This window comes from Carettochelys insculpta, chromosome 4, assembly GCF_033958435.1.
Source record: "Carettochelys insculpta isolate YL-2023 chromosome 4, ASM3395843v1, whole genome shotgun sequence".
Taxonomy (NCBI): Eukaryota; Metazoa; Chordata; order Testudines; family Carettochelyidae; genus Carettochelys; species Carettochelys insculpta.
Window position 1 is genome coordinate 130,428,492 of NC_134140.1, and position 24,967 is coordinate 130,453,458.

General features: G+C 46.6%; 1 protein-coding gene across 1 annotated transcript; it reads left to right on the forward strand.

Moving 5' to 3' along the window:
- Positions 1-2,947: 2,947 nt before the first annotated feature.
- EREG (epiregulin) lies at positions 2,948-23,201 on the forward strand. Its single transcript, XM_074992051.1, has 5 exons — positions 2,948-3,113; positions 13,709-13,795; positions 14,354-14,477; positions 17,112-17,258; positions 20,955-23,201. Exons 1-5 carry the CDS (start codon positions 3,068-3,070, stop codon positions 21,040-21,042), a joined length of 492 nt encoding a protein of 163 aa, XP_074848152.1. The 5' UTR covers positions 2,948-3,067; the 3' UTR covers positions 21,043-23,201.
- Positions 23,202-24,967: the final 1,766 nt, after the last annotated feature.

Sequence of the window (24,967 nt, forward strand, 5' to 3'; positions counted from 1 at the left end):
TGAGCTGAGTTAGTCTGTACCTTCAAAAACAACATGAAGTCCTGTGGCACCTTATAGACTAACAGATATTTTGGAGCATAAGCTTTCTTGGGCAAAGACCCGCTTTGCCAGATGCATCTGACAAAGTGGGTCTTTGCTCACGAAAGCTTATGCTCCAAAATATCTGTTAGTCTATAAGGTGTCACAGGACTTGTTTTTGTGATTTCCGTGAGCCTGCTCACTTAGTAAGCTACTATTCATCATGAGCAGGGATGGCACAAGCTAAAAATCTACATCAACTGACACATGGAAATTTAGTTTGTAGAAGACTGTTGGGAAGTACATTCAAAGAGGCAAACTCCATTTCTCCCAGTAACATTTGTAGAGAGCACAGTGTAAGAGAAGTGGCAGCTAGGATGAGTGATGAGAAATTAGACACCACAAGACAAAGAAGTGTACAAGAACACTAAACAAAGATGTTTATATGGCCATTGTTTTGCTTACATGAGAATTTGAAAGAGGAAATTCCAGGAAATTGGTTGGATCGTGTCAGATTTAAATACTACTTGGGACCAATACAAGGCTGTACTTAAATGCTCTCCTAGCAACCATAAACCATTATGAGAGTGTAAGAGAAAGAGATTAATTATAAGGCTATAAGTCAGTAGAAGTGGTGTGGTGATACAGCTTTCAGGCAACTTCAAAAATTCCTTTCTGAACAAATGGTTTTGTAATCATTCTAAGCTCTCCTTTTACCCATGGCACTTCCTGTGGAGGCATACAAAATAACACACTTAATTAAGCAGATCAGCCCTTAGAAAGAAGAAACAGTGAGGCGGGATCAGAAAAGTTATCATCTACTGACAGCAAAGCAAAAGTTTGAGCTTATTGGGATAAGTGATCATCCTAATGCTGGGGGAAGGGAAGAGGAGAAATCACATGGAGAAATTATTGTTGTCCTGTTAGTATGTGAAGCACCTGTCAGTAACCAACCACTTTTGCCTAATTTCAGCATTCTTACACTTCCTTGAAACTTGTCTACATAGGACAGTAATTCTTAAGTAAGGCTTGGAGTTAGTTTCAAGTGCTATAGATATTCTAGAATAATGCCCTGTGTAGATGCCCTTATTGTGGAGTAAGTGTACAAATAGAGAGTCATTCCTGGAGAGTTTTTGCAGAATAACTTATCCAAAAATATCTAGTTTCGTCAATTTCCCTGTGTAAACAGTTTGTTCAAAAATGGAGAAATCCCATCACAGTTTTTTAATCCATCTGCTATTAAATTTCATGCACTGTTACTTCTTAAACTCTGTCACATAAGATGTTCTGGATGAAGGAAAACAGTGTTTCCTCCTGCACTCTTAAGGGGAGTATTGGAAAGCAAACCAGAGCAAGTTGGCTCTGCTATTAGATGAAAACTTTGCACCAGTTTGAAAGGAGAATGAAGGCTCCATTGATTTGGATGGTTCAAGGGAATGGTAACAGAATACATACTCTTCTACTGTACACATGAAATGAACTGAAGGTCTCAGGGGTATTTAGTGGACATCCAGCACGAAAACCTCACAACCAGTATTAACACGAATGATCACCATTGCCGGCAGACTGTAAAAGGCTGGAGGGGGATGAGAATGAGCCCTTCAGGTCAAGGTTAGACACAAGGGTGAGGTAACCCGGCATCCCTGTTGCCTGTGCTCTAATTTAATGGAGCAATTCAGACTCCTGATCTTAGATTTCATGGCAGCTGGATGCTGTAGTGCCCTGATGGGGAACATAAGAGATTAGATAGACCAGAGATTAGATGAGACAGCTGCCAATCCAGCAAGGAGCCCTCATTCTTTTCAAAGCCATTCAAGGCTTGCTCTTGGCAGCACAACAGCCAAACAGCTCCTCCTACACATGATAGAGAAAGAGAATGATCAGCCATTGGTCCAGCTTGCCAGAATGAGGTCTCATGCCACTAAACTCATGGTAGGTAAATTTAGAACAAATAAAAGGAAACCCTCCTGGCAGCGTTCAGTCAGCCACTGGAATTTACTGCTGCAGGAAGCTGCAGAGTCCTATGGTGGAGCTGGAGTTCATTAACAGGCTGGATAATCTTTAGACCAATAATAACATTTAAAATAATGCTTGCTAAGAATAAGGACAAGCAAACCACATGCTTCAGGACCGCAGATGACAAGGGTCAGGAAGGAATTCTTTGTCCACCACCCAAGTACAGTACAAAGCTGATCAATGGGTGAGGTGCATTGTGGGAGGTTTGGGCTCCTCTCTGCAGTAGCAGATGTAGGTCACAGCTGCAAGTGACCTGATGGTGTAGAATAAACAATGAAACAGATCCAATGTTTCCACCGTAGTCAGAGCTGTACTTTGTAAGGGAAAAGGCGCTGCAGCTCATGCCGCTGGGTGCCACAGCTCAAGCACTACTTTTACTCTCCGATCTGATGCAGGGGCCAGGGATGCAGAGGCTATGAACTGCCAAGTTTGGAGGTGCTACTCAGCCCTGACAGGAGGAAAGCCAGGGCTGTGCTGACCCTTGGGAAGACCAAGGACAGACTCAGCCCTTTCCTGGCTGGGCTGTGAAGCCAGAGCGATTCCATGGCAGCCCCTCTCTGCAGGTCTCCAGAGAGACAGGCCCACCCTTGGCCCAGAAGGTGTCCTGCTCTCCCCGGGGCAAATCCAGACCCAGTCCATTGCGGGAGGGGGCGGCGGGGGGCCTACTCCAGCTCTAACCATTGGCCCTTGCGTCCTTCCATGTGTCCTTCCCTTCCGGCCCTGAGGCGGGCAGCAGGGTCTCCCCGCCTGCCCAGAGCCCGGGTCTGCTCGGCCGGCTGCGCCTCGGCCGGCCGGCAGGGGGCGGGCGAGGGAAGCCGCGGGCGCCGGGGGATTCCCGGCCGCTCCCAGGGGCAATGCCCCGCGGCGCCGGGAGTGGGCGGCCTGCCCCGGCCTCCGCGGGGTTTCGTCACCCGGGAAGCCGCGGCGCAGCGCCCGCGGTTCAGCCTCCAGCCCGGCAGGGTATAAAGGGGCGCGGCTGCGAGCTGCCCGCCTGTGTCCGCCTGTGTCACCTCCCGCCCGGAGCCCGAGCGACATGGAGCCCCGCTGCCCACGGGTGCGGAGCGCGCTGCTGTGCCTGGGTAAGCGCCTCGCCCCTCTCCCCCGCGGGGCTCACGCGTGTCCCGCTGTCCCGCGTGGAGCGGGGCGCAGCACGAGGGCTCCCTCCCTGCGCGCAGCCCCTGTCCCCGCCCGTCCCCCAGCGCGCACCTGCTCCTGGCTCCCGCTCCTCCGCGGCTGCTGCTGGGGCTGCGCCCCGGCGATGACATCGGGCTCAGGGCCGGTTTTGCTCGCGGAACGGCTCCCGGGGCACCAGGGGGCGTCGCGTGGCGCGGGGGGTCCCCACGTTGTGCCGATCCCGATCCGGGAAGAAACAAGTCGGCCCCGTGGTGTCAGTGCCTGGGGGCGACATAGCGGGAGCCCGGGCTCCCAGGGCCTTAGAGAGAGGGGGTGGATGGGGAACCCCTTTGCTGGCCCCACGGGGGGCACGCAGCAGCTTCTCTTTCACAGGCGCAGAGGTTGGGTCACTCAAAGACTTTCCCTCCCATCTCATCTCTGTGTATGGGCATCTCTGGAAAGCAAAACTCCTCCTGATCTCCGAGATTGCTGCGCCGCCCCCGGGGCGGTGGGATCCTGCCCCTCGGAAAAGAGCCTGGTGTCTTTAATCGGGCAAGCTGAGTGGCTTCCCCGGGCTGCCTGGAGAGCGGGGGCTTGGCTTCTCCGAGTAAAATGGTGCCTCGCTTCCCTGACCTCCAGGGGCTTTGCTTTGTCAGCGTGGGGCTGTTAGGTAACAAAGTCCCTGTGCCTTTGAAAGTGCAGCCACGTCTAGGGAGCCGAGGCAGTGCATTTCTAGAGCCTGGAGCGGTGTTGCTGGAGCACCAGCATGCGCCTGGACTCAGCGTTGCCTATCATTTTTGCTTCTCCGTATGTGGAATAAATTTTATGCACCAAGGTATGTGCACCACTTCTAGAAACACATGCTGCCAGCTGTGGGTTCTCAACTCATCAGCTAGGCGGCATTTGACTCTGTCCTGGGTGGCCACCCAAGTGCTTAGTTTACAGGGAATGTTGCTTGCGCCGCACCTTGATTGTAGAGGTGACCCGTAATTATTGCTGGAAGGTGACCAAGTACGAGCATGGCTCAGATTTGGTGCAAGGGAGATCAGAATCAGGCCCAGCTGGGCCCAAAGGGCATGAAAATGCCACGCATTGCTCTGTAATTCCAAAGTCCAGTTTAATGTCTGCAATGGGTGGTTAACTGAGACATTAAATAAGAGAATTCCATCGTTACCATCCACCTCGGCTTTTGAGCCTTCGCAAAGGTGCTTAGCCACTTGATTGAAGCACTTGAAAGGTCTGGACTGTAATTATGTGCCAAGCCTATTTCAGCATGAGCTCATCAGTTTCTGTATTCCACCTTTACCTCTATGGCACTTTACATTCCAGCCATTATACAACCATTTCATTTGCCAACGTGTTACAAATAAGCCTCGGCCTTTGTCGTCTGGGCATGGACTGTTTCCAGCACAAGGATGACCTGGAACCGTGTCATGCAAATGTTTGTGAGCTTGTTTCCCTTGTGGCATGTGTCAGACTATGATTTGCCCCACTCTTACTTAGAGGGCTGGATAGCAATATGCCACATTATACTGTGTTGACCAGCACATTGCTGTACAAATGTCCCTGTTGATGCCTGCGGAAGTAGGATGCTACTTACTCACTGAGAGTCCACAGAATATTTCAGCCTAACCTAAGGAAGCGCAAATGTTTCTCTCTGATAGCAGGGACAACCACCACTGTGGGCCCTAAGGCAAAGTGGGATAGCAGCAGTTTGGAGTTGAGTTGGTCAGTGCATAAAAGAGTGTGTGTGTGTGTGTGTGTGTGTTGCTCAACAGACAAAGGAATTGCATAATCTTTGGAGCAAGTATGTAATATGTTGTCTGGGATATTTGTGTAGACCAGTCTTTGAGACCGAAGGTTAGATTATTCTGCGTAAATTCACCCTGTGGTCTTTTTTTAGCATGTGGGGTAGCTAGAACAAGTCATCAGCACCAAACTGTGCCTAGCCACAGACGATGTGGAAGTTGGGAACAATGGGTAGGTATGACAAACTGCAGAAATGGTGCTTGCTGTTGGTTAGGTGCTGGTCATGTATCTGAGCAGGGAATATCTGGAAACTCTCTGGGTTCCTAACATCTGGATCCAAATTTTTATATATATTTAAAAAAAAAAAAAAAAAGAAAAGCCCTAAGTAAAAGAGAACCTGATAATGATGTGCTCCTGACCAGTGCTAAATGATCTCCCTTAGCCAACTCCCATGCAGAGGTCTAAAAGTGAGGTAAGGGTCACCCTCCCCCCCAAAAAAAATAATTTCACATTCTTCACAGTACCCTGAGGTGCCACGTTATCCAGCTGTCTGCAGTGACCTGTGCCTGAAGGTGTTAACTTCAGGCTAGATTGGCATAAACCCCAAATTGGTTGTGGACTCTGTACATAGATTTCACCAAGCCAACTATGAAGTGCAAACTCCTCAGCAACATAACAGCTTTAACATGGAGTCACTGACTCTCCCAGTAGCCACTCCAATTTATCTTGCCATCCAGGCAAGCTTGTCTTTTTGACAGATGTTCCTTCAGACCAATAACCTCCTAAATAATCTGGTTAAGCCCCGTCACTTACCCCAGTTGAGTTGTACTCCAATCTCAAACCACATCCAAGGCTTGTAGCCGGACCTGTAAAAATGAGTGACAGCTTTATTAACTAGGGCAGCGTTTCACAAACTGTGTTCCATGGAACACTGGTGTTCTGTGCGATGTGAAGTGGTGTTCCAAGAAAAAAAATCAATCCTCGTGATATTTTCCTTTCTAAAATATTAAATTTATTGTCTAATAGTTTTCTGAAAAAAATTTTACAAAAACATAGTATCTAAAATATTTTTCCTTACCAAATTTGTTTTGCATGTTTTTTTTCCATAAAAATATTTTAAGACTTAAGGAAGGATGGTCCTTTTCTTTGAACATTATTGTCCTTTCTATCTTTGTACAAAGGAACCACACTAACTAGCCTTCTTTTGGTGGTTATATTGATGTTTTGGTTTTTGGGTTTGTAATTCATTTTTATACTCCATTATAGAGTTGCTATCCTCCTCCTATCAGAAGGGCATTAGTTCAGATGACTTTTCTCTTGTTCTTTTTTGGTTTTTGAAATAAGACATCTAAACTTTTTTTAATAGTAACCTGTGAGCATTACATGTGGCAGTTTTTCAGTATGAAACCCTCCACACACCCCGACCAGCCTGTGTATGTTGTGTCAATATATTCCAAGCCCGGAAGTGTTCCATGCCCAAATTAGTTGGGGAAATGCTGAACTAGGGAAAAGAAATGTTGTTGTTTACAAGGTTAAAACACCATAAATATACATACAAATGAGAGAGCTTAGATTTTGAAAGCTGCAATGATGTGCAAGTTTTATGCATGTCTTCTAGGGCTAACTCAAATGAAACATCTGGGAACCGCCTGCTTATGCTTAGAAATCTGGACCTCCCAGAAGTCAAGCAGCATCAGATAATACTTCCTTCTTGACAGGGATTTTTATTCCTTTCCCCAGCCTTCAGGATTTGGTGAAATGAGGTCTTGGGCATTGCCCTCTTCAGAGATGTGGGGAGGCAATCAATGAAGTCTTCTGTCTGCTTACGCTCCACAGTACATAGGCCTCCTTTTTGTCAGGGAGGAGAGAATCCCTTTCGCGGGTATTTAACATTCAGTAATGTTTCTCTTAAATCCTACCTGATTACATGGGACACTGGTAGAAGTAAAATTACGGAATGCTAATAGGATACTACATGTATTGAGGTCCAAATTCATTCTCAGAACTTGAATATCTAATTAAACAATAGTGCACTAAGGTAAGCCAGACAACTGTGTGTTTGTCATTGTTCAGTGAGGCTGAGTGGATTTGACTGGAGCAGACTTGATCTGCCAGCGTCACTATGATAATGCCCTTGGTTTGATTGCCCGTAAATCCCACTTAAAGATGCACCAAATTGTATTGAGCTAAAATATTAGGTCATCTTGGGATAAGAATTAACAAGTTGAGGTTTGTGGATGATTTATTATTGAGGAAGATGAGGAGAAGCTCGCGAAAACAATGCAGGTGTTAAATGAGGAAGGGAAGTGGCACAGCCTGATTATGAACATCGATAAAACAAAACCAATGGTATCTGGGGAGCAACATAACATATCATCTAGACTGTAAGTAGGAAATAGCGACTAGAATAGCGAAAGCAAGAGCGAGTTTGCAGGCGGTGGTTCAGATCTGGAAAAGCAAAACGATTAGCTTAGGATCAAAGCTGAGCATCTTGAAAATGTGTGTATTCAGCAGTATGTTGTACGGATGTGAGGAATGGGTGATAACAAAAGATTCAAAGAGAAGAATATTGGCGTTCAAGGAGTTGTTGTGGAAAATCCTGAGAACAGGACGGATGTGGAAGGTCACCAATGAGGAATTATATAGGATGCTACAGCCAAAAGAGAACCTACAACAGAAGTCGCAGCTATTTGGGCATATTTGCAGAATGAAGAATGAATGAAAAATCAAGACACTGGTATTTAGCATAATAGATGGCTCAAATAGGAGAGGCAGACCCACAGAGAATGGGTAGATGATGTAGTAGATTGGTGTGGAGCTAGTCTACAGAAACTAAGTCGCTCTATACTGGACAGGGAAAGATGGAAAGAAATAGTGAGAGGCATTGGATGCCAATTGGCACAGAGCATATGGTGGTTGATGATGATTATGGTGGTCTCCACCAGTGTTCCCTATGAGCTGAGTGCTTGAGCAGCCACCCAGGAGAGGTTCAAATGCCTCCTAGCTGATTAGCAGACTGCACACAACCAGCAGCATGTGTGTCTACTCGTGAATCACTTCTGCAGATGCCTTGGTGTGAATAAAAAAAGTTTTCCTGACCCCATGAATGGAAAAAGCTAGAGGGAACTCTGATCTCCACTGTAATCTATGGTCGCCTGCAAATATGCTAACAAACATTATAAACTAACACTGGAAAATTTTTTTCTTCTCCAAAGACACTTTCCCAGAGGTGCAAAGGAAGGTGTTCAGAGAGCACGTCCCAACTGTGGACATCATGAAACACAAAGTTACTTTTAATGGGCCCAATCCTTCTCCCTTATGACATCATTTCACCATTAACATCAATGGGTCAAAAGACAAATGAAATAAAGGGACTGTTTGAATTATGCCTTCCATGAACAATGAGCATGAGCTCATTGCCTTCTGTGAGCAGCAGGGCCCAGAACGCTGCAGAAAAACACACTCATTTGTGCCTGGCCAGATTATGCACCCAAATGTCAGATGTGTCTACAACATGTACATTTTGAACTTGCGTAGCTAAGTCACAGGCACACAGTTATTTTTGTGTCTCTTTCACTGTATTGGTTGACCCTCTCTAACCCAGAACTCTCTCATCTGACACCATCCGTAATCCATCATGATTTTAATTAGCTGGATGACCATTTATGATGGGTGTGACCAAGTTCTCCGAGGTCCCATAAAGTTTGTTTCCAGCCCCCCAGTCCTGGCTCTCATTTTTCTGTGCTGTTATTTAGCTGTAACTTATCCCAAAACATTTTGTAGAAGCCAAATAAGATATGGCAGTGTTGGTGACACTGCAAGACAATATTGACTTTCTGTGGTTTGGCAAATTTTCTCATCCAGCCCAGGTTGGGTCCTGAGGGTGCCGGATTAGAAAGATTCAACCTGTATGTGACCTTGCTAACCCTGGTTGGGAATGTTTCTCCATGTTAACTTAGTAGATCACTGATGGCTAATAAAACCTGAAAGTGATACATTGACGTCTGAGGAACTATTTCAGAAATACAGAGGTTGGCCTGTATTGCCTTAAATTTTAAGTTTGAAAGGATGTGACCTAGATCAGGTCCATTTGTAATTAGCATCTATGGAATTACTTGTAACTGGCCACTCTTGGTTGCTGTTGAATATTGCACAGCTAGTATGGAAAATCCCTGGTATTCCACATGGGGTCTGATTCTGTTCAATCCCCCTTGTGGTGTGAAGGTACAAGTGGACAACAGTATTAAGACTCCAGTAAGGCAGCCTGCAAGTTTGACAATGCTAACTTTCCTGTACAGCAGGACAAACCATTCCATTGACATTCCAGCCGGGCAGCAAGAAATGCAAAACTAACATTCCAATGAATCAGTAATAAATACCCAGCATCTTGTTACACTCTGCTGTACAAGATAACAGTATTTGCTTCCTGATCAAGGTAGTGGTATTAATACAAAGAGAACCCCACCTTCCCAGATTCCTCATTCAACACTTGCCATAGTAGCAATAGACACATGCACACTGTGAAATTAACAACCATCTGCCAGTAACCTTTACTGTCTGCTTCCGTACGCAATACAGACCCCTTATGCACAAACCGGATCTCTTCTGCACTCCCATTGACGTCATTGGGAATTATGTGCCTGGAAAAAGGCCAGAATGTGAACAAAGATCTGTGGGTTGGGAGGAGAATTCTATCCTGATACCAAGATGTATGTCAAAACTTATTTGCTTGGTTGGGCATTTGTAATGAACTTACCTCATCTGCTGATCTGCACTTGCCTAATGAAGGAGTCTGGGAGCATCTTTCAAAGTCAGAATGTGACATGTTTTAGCCTAGGCTCTCACATGGTGACTTTTGTCCTTCTGTTGCTTAAACATGCATGTGTTCCCTGTCTCAGGATGCCCAGCGCTGTTCCACATTGAAGGAAAGCGTCTCTGGGAGACCCCTGCTACATCACAAAGGACTGAAGGAAGTTGCAGCTTACTTTTGCAAACATAGGGATTTCTTACTCTTTATTCAGGGTTTCTAGTAAGGCCAGGTTCTGCTCTCATTTACATGAGTGTAAATCCTTTAGAAGTCTCCTAATATTAGCACAGTCATTCCGGACTTACAGTAATGTCAATGATATTAGAATCCTACCTATTCCTACTTTTTCACCCAACAAGCATCATGTCTTGGGTTAAATTCTGCTTTCTGGTATAGGCACACAACCCCCACTGGCGTTGGGGGAATTATCTGTTTGAACCTATAAGGCAGAATTTGCATTGTTATTTTCTAGACGCTCCCAATAAGTTCCCAGATATTTTTTTGTGGGTGTAAGTAGAATGACAGTGGGGTGCATAGTGGAGGGAAAGATGCATTCCTTGACACTTACAGATTCAACAGTACTGGGCCGTACACTACCATGAGTGGGGAGTTAGAAAGCACGACCATTGCTTTCAGCGGGAGCAGAGTTAGACTAACGTTGAGCACTCTTGAAAATCTCAACATAAACACCCAACTACCAATGCCCTGTGACTCAAGGACCTTACGTAGGTAAACCTCACAGTCACGGAGAGAGAGAGCTGGGTGAGGCGCTCAGGACTTGGTCTGTTTCTGCCCTGGTTCTCCACTGGTGTAGATAAACATAGAGGTACTGTAATAAACAAAGCAACATTGTTTTGACATCATTTGTCTCTTGCTCTTGGTTTCTTGGTCTGGATCCATTTGAAATGTCAGGTTTTTCTTTTTTCCATGAAAGCTTTGTGCATCGGGCTAAGTCTGCTCCACTTAGAGTACATCCAGACTATGTGGAAGATCGACCCAGTCAGGGTCAAACTTCTGGAGTTTGATTTTGTGTGCTTGGTAGAGACACACAAAATAGAATGATCTGGGGTTGGAAGCCAAACCCTGTACTCCTTGCTGTCGCAAGGAGGTCTTCACCTGTTGACTTCTCTATGTGAATACAGCCAGGTAAGTCGATTGCAGGTAAAGTTGATTCTAGCTACGCAATTGCCATAGCTAGAATTGTTTATCTGCAGTTGACTTAACTGCCTCATGTAGAGCAGGCTTTAGTTAAATGATCCCATTGAAGTCCATGGCCAACACTCTTTGCCTTTAAAAGTGGTTGGGGGGTGGGAGGGCATGCAAGGGAAACACATCTGAAGCCCTTTCCCCCTCCCATCTCAGGCAACAGGAGTTTTGGGGAAGAAGGGGCTTCAGGAAGGAGGGTTTCCTTCTGGAAGATCCCCGCAGGCCATGCGTCTGCGTGTGTGCTTCGGAGTCCAGAAGAGCTCTTTCTGGGCTCCAGACCATGTGGTGATATACTAACGAGGCATGGGAAATTTGCATCCATGCCTCGTTAGTATTTTCCAGATGGCTCATTAGCATGCCGCTTCCAGAAGAAGTGGCACTTGTAGACCCAGCCTCAACATCTCCTGGTAGGTCATATGCTCCACCCCCTCTAATAATTTTGTTGCCCTCTGCTGAACCCTCTCCAATGCATCGACATTTGCACTGATGTAGAATATTTTTAATTTTTTTTTCTTTTTTAACCAATTTGTTTTCCTGTGATATAACACTGTTCTTGTAGCTTTTTTATCCCCCTCTGGGAAAACAGGAGCAGATGCCCACTTTCCCTTTGACACTACCTGTATTGGATGAAGTTGTGAGCTGAGCAATCATCTATCTTTAATTAAAATTTGTTTTTTTCCAAATAGAAAGTGACAAATACATATTTTAAGAGGGGGAAGAACTGACATGACTCCATGGTTTATTTCAAATACATAGCGCTTGGAAGAGCTTGTTGGGCTGAAGTGAAGTAACAGAGAGGTGGCTGTGTTAGTCTGTACTCCAGCAAAACAAAGCAGCAGAAATGAAGCACTTTAAAGACTAACAAAATGATCACCAAATAAAATCATTTTAAGTGCTCCATTTCTGCTGTCTTGCTTTGTCGAAAGGAAGTAGAAAAGGGAATCCTATTGGGAATAAGGGTGTGGCCATAGGCTGTAACTCTTCTGGATAAAACATAACAACTTTTTAGTAATGGGAGGTTTAGTACAAAGGACGAGCAGGGAATTATGAAGGCTCACTCCCTCCCTGGGGCTTGCGTGACCCGACAAGACAAAAGATGCTAGCAGCCCAAAGGCAAAGACCAAAATTACAGCCTGCAGCGGAATGGGGCTGACAGAGTTCATGAGTGGGTTAGCTTGTGACCACAGCAGAAGTGTTAACAAAGTGGATTTCAGGGTCAGTTTGAGTGAAGATTGAGTATTCACCATGGGATTTTGGAATATTTGCAGGGATTAATACAGAAATTTGTGCTGGGATGAACGTTTCATTGATTGACCACCTGAAAACTTTATCTAGGCAGCCCCTTGGGGCTAACAGGATGCTAGGGTGTCTTACAAGCTGTATCTCTAGGATTTCCCCTCCTTGCTGTAACCTGGCCACCTCTGCTGTGCAAATGTAACCGTTACTCTGCGTCAGCCATACTGCACTGTGTGGTTTTCTGGAGGCAAATTGATGGGAAATGGACACCATTTAAGCTACCGAGACAGACTAGCGAGACTTTCCCTGGGATCTTGATCCTGTTTCTAAATGACATACCCATGCAAGGACAGTGGAGATTTCCAAAGGCATAGAAGATAATACAGCACTTAAAACCTATCGAAGCTCAGTGGTAGCTGAGTGCCTGACTCCCTTGGGTAATACTGATAATTTCAGCCCCTGTGTGTGATTGCAGGCACAAATGGCATGGTTATGCACACAGAGGGCCAATTAAGTGTCTAACTGCTACTTGAAGGAGCAAATACCCAGTGTGTGGGGCTCAAGTGTGACCACTGTATGTGTTCTATGACAAGGTAGGCATCATCTGGGCAGATAGCGTCCCCTAAACCCCAGAGCAGGGGGTGGAAACATTCAGTACTAAGTCAGCAGAAAGTACCATCTACTAAGTCACCAACACTTCTGCACCCCCTGGGGTTTGGCTTTTTTTTTTTTCTTTAAAAAACTCCGGTTATAGACCAGCCTTGATCTTGTGTGGTTCCTGAGCTCGAACAAAATTAGTCTTTTCATTATCTTCAGTCACTCACACCCCAGAATTAGCATTTAAAAACAAATTTCCTGACCAGGTCAGCAAAAGCTTTCAAAGGTAAATGGCAGTAGAAACTTACTACTTCCTCCTGTTTGGGGTGCAAAATCTGTGTGACCCGTTCCTGTTGCATCACTGGAATATTTACATTCCTGTGTGGCATTTGCCACTTGATTAGATCAGCGTGAGATCCTTAGCCCCTATCACCAAGACATGTAATCCCAGGGAAGTCCATGGGATTTCAGTGTGCTTTAAAAATTAAGCATGTGATTAAGTGTGTTTAGCTACTCAGATCCCAGGCCTGAGTAACTAAAGACCGCAGCTTTAGTATGGGTTGAATCCTGTTCCCTTTTGCCATTCACTTAATCCCAGTTCAACAAAGCACTTAAACACATACTTAAATTCGTCTCTATTCAGCCTAGCAGTTCAACACAGGCTTAAATTAATCCCTATTCATATCTCTATGTACTTTGCTGACTTTGGAGCTCCAGGACTTGCACATTGTTTTTAATAGGGATACTGTGTGTTTGGATTAGTTGATACTAAGGCTTATATCTGTATTTGTTCTCCGGATGTATTGCCAGGGTTATGCTGAGATTATGGTCAAGTCCCCAAATAAGTAAAGAATCTCTCTCCAAATTCAGAAGTGCTCCAAATACAGTAACTGGAAGAGATTCCTCCAACTTTCTTTTTTATTTCTTTGCAATGTTAAGAGGCATTTTTGTCTGTCTGTTCCCCAGGTGTTTTTCTGTTGCAAGCTGCCTCTGGTACAACGGTGATCCCGTTATGTGAACCCAATGACTCGGAAAACTGTACAACCGCTCTGGGTAAGTACAATACTCTAACACTGCCTCTTGAAACACACAGCCTGTCCAGCAGAAGTCTTCAGTGTGGCAATTTGTCTTTCTCCACAGGAGCTGAGCACTCTTGAAAATCTGGCCACCTCATTGATGTGCCTTTTCAAAATCTGTCCTATAAATTTTAAGCTGCATTTTAAAAACAAAACAAGTTAAGGTATTAGCGTCTGTGAAGTGGGGTGGCAAGAGGAGTCCCAAGAGGTGCTAAGCATCTGGCAGGATCTATCCCTGAGTCTTCACTGCCTCTTATTAAACTAAAATGGTGTTAAATAATTATCCCTCAGGGAGCAATTCTCTGTGTTACGCCATCCATTGATATAGCTATCCTTGTATCTTGTGCCAAGAATTCCCAGTGGGGGCGAAAAAAAACCATATGTGTGGGATTTTCAAAGCCCATCTAAAGGGGACGGGTTTGAAAATTTCAGCCGTAGGTTCCATAAGAATAAATGGAAATGGTTGGGAAACTCTGAGCAGCATTAAGTGACTGGGAGGAAAAGGACTAACGGCATTAACCAAATCTACTTCCAGTTAAGACGGAGAGCACTCCTCGGGCAGCACAAGTCGGGATAAGCAGATGCAAGCCTGAAATGCAGGAGTACTGCTTCCACGGGCAGTGCATGTACCTTGTGGACTTGGATGAATATTACTGTCGGTAAGAGGACATTTTTGTATAATACCATTTTACATTTCTTCCTGGAGTCGAGTGCACGTGTGTTACATGCAATTGTACGAACTGACTTGGATCACTCCTTTCACCTGCTTTTTGACATCAAAATCAAAACCAGTTGAGGACCCTGATGCCGCCAGGTAGCTGAGCACTTGCCTAACTTTAAACTTGACCTCACTGGGACTTGCATTCCGTGCACTTAAACTTAAGCATGCGTTTAAATATCTTGCTGAATCAGGGCCTGAACCTGGAAGAGGGGAAGGAATTACGGCCATGCGCATATGATGGTCCCTTATTATAGAATCAGAACACTAGGACCGGAAGGGGCCTCGAGAGGCCATCGAGTCCAGTCCCCTGCTGCGACGGCAGGACCGACCGCTATCTACACCATCCCTGATAGACATCTATCTAATCTGTTCTTAAATATCTCCAGCGAGGGAGATTCCACAACCTCCCTTGGCAACTTATTCCAGTACTTGACCACCCTGACAGTTAGGAACTTTTTCCTAATGTCCAACCTAAACTTCCCTTGCTGCAGATTAAGTCCATTGCCTCTTGCTCTCTCCTCAGAGGCCAAGAAGAACAAGTTTTCTCCCTCCTCCTTATGACACCCTTTAAGATATCTGAAAACCGCTATCATGTCCCCCCTCAATCTTCTCTTTTCCAAGCTAAACAAGTCCAATTCTTTCAGCCTTTCTTCATAAGTCATGTTCTCCAGACCTTTTATCATTCTAGTTGCTCTTCTCTGGACCTTCTCTAATTTCTCCATATCTTTCTTGAATTGGGGTGCCCAGAACTGGACACAATATTCCAGCTGAGGCCTAAGCAGCGCAGAGTAGAGCAGTAGAATGATTTCTCATGTCTTGTTCACAACACACCTGCTAACGCATCCCAGAATCATGTTTGCTTTTTTTGCAACAGCATCACATTGTTGACTTATATTTAACTTGTGATCTACTAGAACCCCTAGATCCCTTTCTGCTGTACTCCTTCCTAGACAGTCTTTTCCCATTCTGTATGTGTGAAACAGATTATTCCTTCCTAAGTGCAGCACCTTACATTTATCTTTATTAAACTTCATCCTGTTTACTTCAGACCATTTCTCCAATTTATCTAGATCATTCTGAATTATGACCCTATCCTCCAAGGTAATTGCAACCCCTCCCAGCTTGGTATCATCTGCAAACTTAATAAGTGTCCTTTCTATGCCAATATCCAAATCATTAATGGAGATATTGAACAGAACTGGTCCCAAAACAGACCCCTGCGGAACCCCACTTGTTATGCTTTTCCAGCAGGATTGAGCACCATTAACAACTACTCTCTGGGTACGATTAGCCAGCCAGTTATGCACCCACCTTATTGCAGCCCCATTTAAGTTGGACTTGCCTAGTTTGTCAATAAGAATATTATGCGAGACCATATCAAATGCTTTACTAAAGTCTAGGTATACCACATCCACTGCTTCTCCCTTATCTAAGAGTCTCGTTATCGTGTCAAAAAAAGCTATCAGGTTGGTTTGACATGATTTGTTTTTTACAAAACCATGCTGGCTGTTCCCTAGCACTTTACTACCTTCCAAGTGCTTGCAGATGCCTTCCTTAACTACCTGCTCCATTACCTTTCCTGGCACAGAAGTTAAGCTGACTAGCCTGTAATTTCCTGGGTTGTTCTTGTTCCCCTTTTTGTAGATTGGCACTATATTTGCCCTCTTCCAGTCTTCTGGAATCCCTCCTGTCTCCCATGACTTTCCAAAAATGAGAGCTAACGGCTCAGCTACCTCTTCTATCAGCTCCTTGAGGATTCTAGGATCCATTTCATCAGGCCCTGGTGACTTGCAGACATCTAATTTTTCCAAGTGGTTTTTAACTTGTTCTTTTTTTATTTCAAAAACTAACTCTACCCCTTTTCCACCAGCATTCACTATGTCAGGCATTCCTTCAGACTTCTCTGTGAAGACCAAAACAAAGAAGTCATTAAGCATCTCTGCCATTTCCAAGTTCCCCATTACTGTTTCTCCCTCCTCACTGAGCAATGGCCCTACCCTGTCCTTGGTCTTCCTCTTGTTTCTAATATATTTGTAAAAGGCCTTCTTGTTACCCTTTATGCCTGTAACTAGTTGGATCTCATTTTGTGCCTTAGCCTTTCTAATTTTACTCCTGCATTCCTGTGTTATTTGCCTATGTTCATAGATCTTAAACTAGTCATTGTTGCATCATTGGAGCAATGTGTAGGTCATTTTACATTGCTGTAAATGAGAAGTAACTCCTTAGAGGCAGGAGAATCTGACAACTTCTACCTACACCTCTGATCCCACAACACTGCCTATTGTTTCTTTTGAACTTTGCCCCCACACAGCCTGGCAGGCTGGGATCCTGGATATCTTAGGAAGGCATTACCCTCTTCCCAGAGATGCTAGAGGAGGGGGTTTTCTAAACAAACCAATCCCTAGAAATGAAAGAGCTTTTAGATCATCTGGTCTCATATGTGCCATTGCGTGATTCTTCTCTGCAGGAAACTTGGTTGGAGTGTTCCCAGCCTGAAAGATGCTTTTGCTGTTGTCCATACTTCAAACTGGTGGTGACCTTATTATAACAATGACTTTCTTCATTTTTCCAGGTGTGACTTAGGCTTCTCTGGTGTCCGATGTATGCATTCGGAACTTGTCACACAGCGCCTGAGCAAAGAATATTTGGCACTGACTATCATTCTCGTCCTGTTTTTCCTCACTGCAGCCTTCATTGCTACCTACTACTTCTACCAATGGTAAGGCACTCTTGTATTTTACTGTGTGCTTTTAACATATGGCTCTTGGGGGGTCCCAGTTGACCCCTGTACTCCTTGCAGTCAGGTGATACTTTCCAGTCAACCTTCCCCTGTATAGACTGGTGGGTTAACCGAGCGCAGATACGTCTATTTCAGCCACGTAACTGACATAGCTAGAATTGCAATCTGTGATCAACTTTCTTGGTCTAGTATAGACTTAGCCTCAGCTTCTCGTGTTAGGGAGAGAAGCTTTTGGTTTTAACCAAGATGTCTGCGTATGTGGCATTCGCAAGTCACGTGGAGATTTCTTATTTTGCTTGATCACATTATGTTTTTCAGATTCTGTGCATGCTTATTTTGCTGCACTTGTTTACTTAACTACATTTGAAAAGTGTGTTTGTTTTGGTAACAGGTTTGCAAATGAAATTTTTGTCTTTGCTAGAACATGATATATTGTTGGCATCGTTAATTGCACTTGTTCAAACAAGATACTAATATTCCTAGGGATAGCCAATGAATACAGCTAGAAACTAGAATGCAAAACTCCTGGGACCAATAACAAAATGCTTTAGGGACTGTTCTGCTAAATGAATGGAACAGATGGGGAAAATGAGAGGCCTGAATGCAATCTATGCAATATAACACTTATCATTCAGCGGCATTACTCCAGGTTCTGACCCATGCCCATGAGATCAGACTGTGGCCTAACTGTACAGCTTTCCCCAGAATTGTACTCTTGCCTCATCAGATACTTGGCTACTGTAAAGCATAGCACACACATGCAAGATAGCCTTTGTGCGGTCCTGAACTTGAGATCAACTTTGAGCAGTGGCCGGTTAGCTCAGATGGTTAGAGCGTGGTGAGAACAAGAGGCGATGGACTTAAACTGCAGGAAGGGAGGTTTAGGTTGGACATTAGGAAAAAGTTCCTAACTGTCAGGGTGGTCAAACAGTGGAATAAATTGCCAAGGGAGGTTGTGGAATCTCCATCGCTGGAGATAGTTAAGAACAGGTTAGATAGATGCCTATCAGGGATGGTTTAGACAGTACTTGGTCCTGCCATTGGGGCAGGGGACTGGACTCGATGGCCTCTGGAGGTCCCTTCAGTCCTAGGCTACGTCTACACGTGCAGCCAACATCGAAATAGCTTATTTCGATGTTGCGACATCGAAGTAGTCTATTTCGATGAATAACGTCTACACGTCCTCCAGGGCCAGCAACGTCGATGTTCAACTTCGACATTGCTCAGCCCAACATCGAAATAGGCGCAGCGAGGGAACGTCTACACGTCAAAGTAGCACACATCGAAATAGGGATGCCAGGCACAGCTGCAGACAGGGTCACAGGGCGGACTCAACAGCCAGCCGCTCCCTTAAAGGGCCCCTCCCAGACACAGTTGCACTAAACAACACAAGATACACAGAGCTGACAACTGGTTGCAGACCCTGTGCCTGCAGCATAGATCCCCAGCTGCCACAGAAGCAGCCAGAAGCCCTGGGCTAAGGGCTGCTGCCCACGGTGACCATAGAGCCCCTCAGGGGCTGGAGAGAGAGCATCTCTCAACCCCCCAGCTGATGGCCGCCATGGAGGACCCAGCAATTTCGACGTTGCGGGACGCGGATTGTCTACACGGTCCCTACTTCGACATTGAACGTCGAAGTAGGGCGCTATTCCTATCTCCTCATGAGGTTAGCGACTTCGACGTCTCGCCGCCTAACGTCGAAGTTAACTTCAAAATAGCGCCCGACGCGTGTAGACACGACGGGCGCTATTTCGAAGTTGGTGCCGCTACTTCGAAGTAGCGTGCATGTGTAGACGCAGCTCTAGTGTTCTATGATTCTATCCCTGGCTCCCTGCCTGTTGCTCTAAATCTTGCTAGTTACCAGGAGAATTTTGGCCATGCCCAGTGGGGCCTGACAGCCACCCCATGCCTGGGGGCAAAATGGGAGGGAGGCCCAGCTCCCCACCCCCAGAAGGAGCAGAGCCTTGGGTGGAGGGGGCAGGGCCCAGGGCAGTCTGACCTGCACCCCCTTTCCCTCCTCCCCACGGGAGCACAGCATGACTGTGGCATTTCAAAGTGGCTTGGAGCTCGAGCTGCTACTGTGGCAGTGGCCAGAGCTCTGGGCCCCTTTGAAACACTGGGCCCTGTAGCAACTGCCCCCTTTTCCCCTCCCTTATGCCAGCAATCCAGACCACAAGAATTGTAAGGCAGCGATGGGCAAGCCAGGCTAGCGAGTGGGCTGCATGAGTGGCCCTCCTCCAGCTCAGTGGGCCACAGGATTGTAATGATAAAGATGGTCACCCGGCAGAGGTTAGTTTCACTTCCTGCATTGGCGTACCTAGAATTTGTGGGTGTGCTAATTGCACACAATGTTGAGTGAGAGCCGGATGCTCCCTCTGCATCCAATCAAAGCGTGGCCATGGTTCAATCAGCACACACATCACTTCACGTACCCTTTATTTGAGGGCATGTCACAATAGCAATACCAGTCGGGGGGGGAAGGGGAAAATTCTGCAGCTGGAAACAGTGCCATTCGGCAGCCCTGTGCATGGGCCAGGGTAAACCAAATGTCTCATAAGGTCATGCATAGAGACCGGGGTGGGGGGAGGGGTCCATCACTGATGTAAGGACTAGAGGGGCAGGCCTACGGAACCACCAGTAGGTGGATCACCGACTTGGCTCAGTTGTTTTCCCCCAAAACTACTCCGGTCCTGGCTCCTGGTGATGAAACATCCAAATCAGACAAGTTTCCGGTTTACATATTTCATTAATCTAAATAACTAAGCAAAAAGAATAAGGGGTCTAATATCAAATAACCATCTTCATCCAGGTGGGTCCAGCCATAACCATTAAACCAACTGTGTTTTAATAAGCTTATCTAATTGGGAGCAAGACATGCTTATTTAGCAGTCGGCATTATCCATCTCTGAGCCAACTCTACAGTAAAACGGCTGAGACAGGGAGATGCACACCGCTGATGCCATTCAGGCTGCTTCTCCAAGCTATGGAAGCTTAGGTGACCAATCTTCCTCTGTGTCTAGGAAGGGCTGTATTGGAACATATCATATCACTTGAGGACTTAATCGGTAGCACTTTAAAATGCAGAGGAATAGCGCAGGTGATGAAAACACCACCGTTAGGGTTTCTCAGCATTTAATACGCAACTTCCCATATGTAATGTGTCATCTTTCAAACAGCAAGATTGTTTAACCTAAGGCGATGGTGGGTGTTTTAATGATTCCCTGGATGCTGTTCGTGGTTAAATTCTGTGGTTTCTTGGCATGCAAACGTGCCTTCACTCTCATTGCCAGCTATCTGCTGGTGTTCAAAAAATTTGCTGGTGTAAAAATATTAAGATGGAAGCATCCTTCTACTAAGAAAAGGTGGAACAAGAAAACACAACCCCAGAGGGTCCATATGTGCTCAGGAGAGCTATCACTGTTTAATTCGGGAGTACAGCTTAAGCGTTTTCTTAGATCTCATGAAGCGCTAACCTTCTGCTGGCTGGCTAAAGCTTACGTACTTTGTTGAACAAGGAAGTTTTACTCAGCCCATTGTAGAATGGCAGATTCTGTGAAGAACTGGGATAAGTGGTAGAACTTCTAAGTAGCCTTTTTGTTCAGGCACAGTTATGAATTTCATATTTTTCCTCTGCCGACAACGTTTTAACAACTTTTCTGATCTTAACATTTCCAGGTACCAACACAAAAAGAGCCAAGCCAACAGCCAAAACTACAAGGAGGTTGATACCCATGAGAAGAACTCAACGCTGCTTCACTTGTGAAGGAGGAGACAAACACACAGTCCAAGGACTTGTCAGCTCTTGGCTATGTACTATATATATTTCAGATTTGTGTGTCTGTCTGAGCGTCACTATGTCCGTCTAGTCCAAGAACTCCTTCTAAGCCATAAGAGCTTGGACCACCAAATTTGGTATGCAGGTCCTTCCTATAAAGGTCAAAGTTTAGCAACTTAAGGCAAGGTCAGATTTGGTCGTGCCAGGACCATGGGGTGGGTGTGTTTGTCTGTCTGTCTGTTAGTTTGTTTTTTTTTCTCATCACGTGGCAAGAAAGGGCTCTGACAGCAGGGACAGTCATGCTGTGCAGCAACCACAGGGGCAGCAAGTACAGGTGATAGTTATACTGCAGAGTGGCCACGGAGGACACCAGGAAGAGAGTGGTTAGTAGGGGCATGGGCTCTGCATGCTGCAGGCCACCCCGCACCGATGACCTAGGTCAAACTGCTCCCCCGTGCCCTCTGCCTGTACTTCAGCTGGGCAGCTCAGCCCCAGCTGGGCCTCAGGGGGGCCTCCACAGCTCCCAAGCCCCTGCCCCATTTTTCTCACATCAGGAATACCCCTGGGCCAGTGCCCCAATTTCTTCCCACTGCCCAATTCCAGCCCCACTAGCATCCATGGGAGGGACTGGACTTCACCCAGCTCACCCTGCCCCATCCCCCCACCCCCCAGCCAATGGTCTGGGGAGAGATGAGTCCATTCTGGAGAGCAGGCCTGGTTCTAGGTGCTCTGTGCCTCTCTGCCTGGGTTGAGAGATGACTAGTCTGAATAAAGACACTAAATAAATAAAAGGTAACCAAGGGTTTTGGGTTTTTTTTTCATATTTTTATTTTTAAAATGTTTTTAAACCACTCTTACGCTTGCCCCCATTTCAGGCAAGTATGTCTGGGCCCGGGGATACCTCTGAGAAGTGTGAAGGGCGAGATAGTGAGACCGTCCCCTTTTAGAGGGGGCAGCGCCTGCCTGGCGCTTGGCCAATTTTTGGGGTTTGTGAGCTGGGTTAAAACTGGCTCACTCGCTCTCCCTTCCTCCAGCTCATTCGGCCTCCCTGGGGTGTGCTGCCCTCTCCCTCTGCAGCCCAGGCAGAGAAACTGAGTTGGATTCAGGGAGCCCTGATATTGCTCTTTGCTCCCCACTTGCGGCCCTTGGGGCGGGGGTGTGTGGGGCAAAGGATCGGTGGTCCCAGGGGAAGCCAGCAGCCACGTCCGCTGCTTTGTGCATGGAAGTCCATGTCCCCATGTGGTACAGGGTTAGCAGTGAAGGGGTGCAGGGAGTGGGGGGTGCAGGAGGGGCAACAGGCCTGTCTATGTGTGTGCTGCCAGCTGCCTGTTCCTTCCCTGCTGGCTCTTACCAGGTGTGATCAACACAGTTCCTGCAAACATCAATGGGTGGAGGACCCCAACTGGGACAGGAGGGAAGGGAGAGTGGCTAGGAGTCAGGGCAAGACAGGTTCATGCTGCTTTCCTGCCCTGGCTCTCTGCCCACACAAGCTGTGGGGGACTCGCTCTGACCAGCGGCCAAAGGGCTGTGCTGTGGGGCAGGTGAGCGAGCAGGCAGGGTGGCATGGAGCAATCCCCCTCGACACACTGGGATCAATGGGGCACCATTTTATAATCCTGCTTGGGGGGGCCCCATTAATCTTGAGGACGACCCTGACCCGCGGCCCACCCACATGTTCTAGCCCCTTGCCCTTATTCCTGCACTCCCTGCCCTGAGCTCCCCACAAGGACCCAACCAATGCCAGGTACTTCTGCTGGTTTAATATTACTTTATTTTATTATTTATATGTTCTAAACAAAATTTCAAATTTGCATTGATCAAATTCAATTTACAGGTCAAAAATGGATTTTTTTTTTTGTATAAATATTTTTATTTGTAACTTTTATTTTATTGTTGAATATTTAATGTTTTGCAAGGTGGAGATAAAAAGAAAATCCTACCTCTTCACGTGTGTAGGAATATAGAGATGTGTATATAAATATATATATATATATATATTTTTATAAGACATGTAAGATTCTTGCCAGCAATAGCTGGTCTACCAAAATACTTGGTGAGTTTTTTTTAAAGGGCAATACGATTTTGTATTTGTTCGTGTGATGAATGTACTTAATGTTTCTTAAAATTAAATCATCTACGTGGAGTTGACTCTCCTATGCTGTATGTCTCTGCTGTGTACTGACGTTTAGGTATGTATTCCGTATACCTGAGCTACGCGCTAGCCTTCAGGGACGTTTTGGATAATTAGATATGAACCCGAGGAAAAGACCACCAGCCCCAGGAGATGTTGCTTCCTGTTCAGACAGGGGCTGATTGCCAGTTTGCAGTTGGGGTGTGCAGTTCTAGGTGTGCACAATGTTTGGTCACTTACCTGTGGGGGCAGGGTGGGAGGAGGTTGCACCAATAATGAAACCAGAGGTAAAATATCCCCCTTTCATTGAAGGCTTTGTTTCTGGTGCAACTTTGGCCATTCCTTGCCCATGTGGGAAAGGAAGGGGGTGTGAGATGTTCTTACTTCTACGTGCTGCCTCTTGAGATGGGTTAATTAACCCAGGAAACATTTTTGGTTTGAGGGGGGGTGGGGACACTGACCCACAGGAAAATCAGTTGGGGACCGTAAATGTGAGAAGCCAAAAAAAATCCACCTTGCTGATGTGGTCCCCAACTTAAAAACCGTTCCCCTTGTGCGCCAGCCCTAGAGTCTAGCAGGGCCAGGGCTAGTACGTTTTGTGGGGCCCTCTGGGTTCTGAGGTGGGGTCTCCAATGAGGGGTTCAGTATCAGGAAAGGCTGCCAGGAAGCAGGCTGGGGATGGGAGGTCCGGGAGGGAGGAAGGGTGCAGGAGTGGGCTGGGAATTGGGGGAGGGCATCAGGGAAGGTAGTAATGGGGTTGGGGGTGAGCGGTCTGGGCAGGAGGGGGTGCAGGAATGGGCTTGGGGTGCAGAGTCTGGAGAGCAGCGGTGGGAGGTACTTACCAGTGCCTGGGAGCAGCGGAGAAACAGACACTATCAGCTGCTGCTGATTGGCTGGAATTGCGTCCAATCTGAGGAGGGGGGTCGGGGGCGTAAGCTTCTCCTGGGTCGTGTCTACACGAGCCCAGGTCTTCAAAATGGCCATGCAAATGGCCATTTTGAAGATTTGGGCTTGTGTGGACGTAGCCCAGGTAGCACATCTCAGTGCTGCCATTCCTCCAGCAGGGCAAGTGGGAGGGAGGTGGGCAGCCCAGGGCCACTTCTTCCCTCGCCAGGCAGAGCCAGGTAGGCCTTGTCCACACAAGAAAGAGTCGGCAGGTTTGACATCTGCCCGCACCACCTAAAAGTGTGGAGGGGTGGACAATGCAGCAAGTCCGTCTGTCCCTGTGTGTCCATCCCCCCTAGAGAGGCTGGGCCCAGGAAGAGAGGAGGCAGACCCATCTTCCCCCCCCCACCCCCGCAGTACAGGTGAGACAGCTGGGGACTGAATGGCCGAGAGCAAGAAGGAACTGACACATGATAAGTTGCTATTAGTGCCCTCTACCCCTTCCAAAAGACTGTGCACGTAGCTTCCTCGGCCCCCAGTTTTTCTCACTGAGCTGCCCACCCAAATGGGTTTACCGGTGTCCACAGTGTGCAGAAATTTCCGAGTGGCCAGGGCAAACGCCCCCCTGATTATCTCCTTCCTCATCCAGACATGCTGTAGCCAGGGGCTCAGAACCCTCTAGCTCATCAGTTGCCATGTGTGATTCTGGTCTCAGCACAGTAAAGCACCACAGCCAGCCGCCCCCTGCCCAGTCCCGACAAACCCCTCCCCCAGCGCCCCATCCTGCCATTAGAGCAAGCCCCTTGCAAACACCACTTCCACCACAGGCGCACTTGGACCCTGGCCCCACCCTTGCATGCTGTGGCTGAATCGTAATGTCTGGGCGTGCAGCTCTGA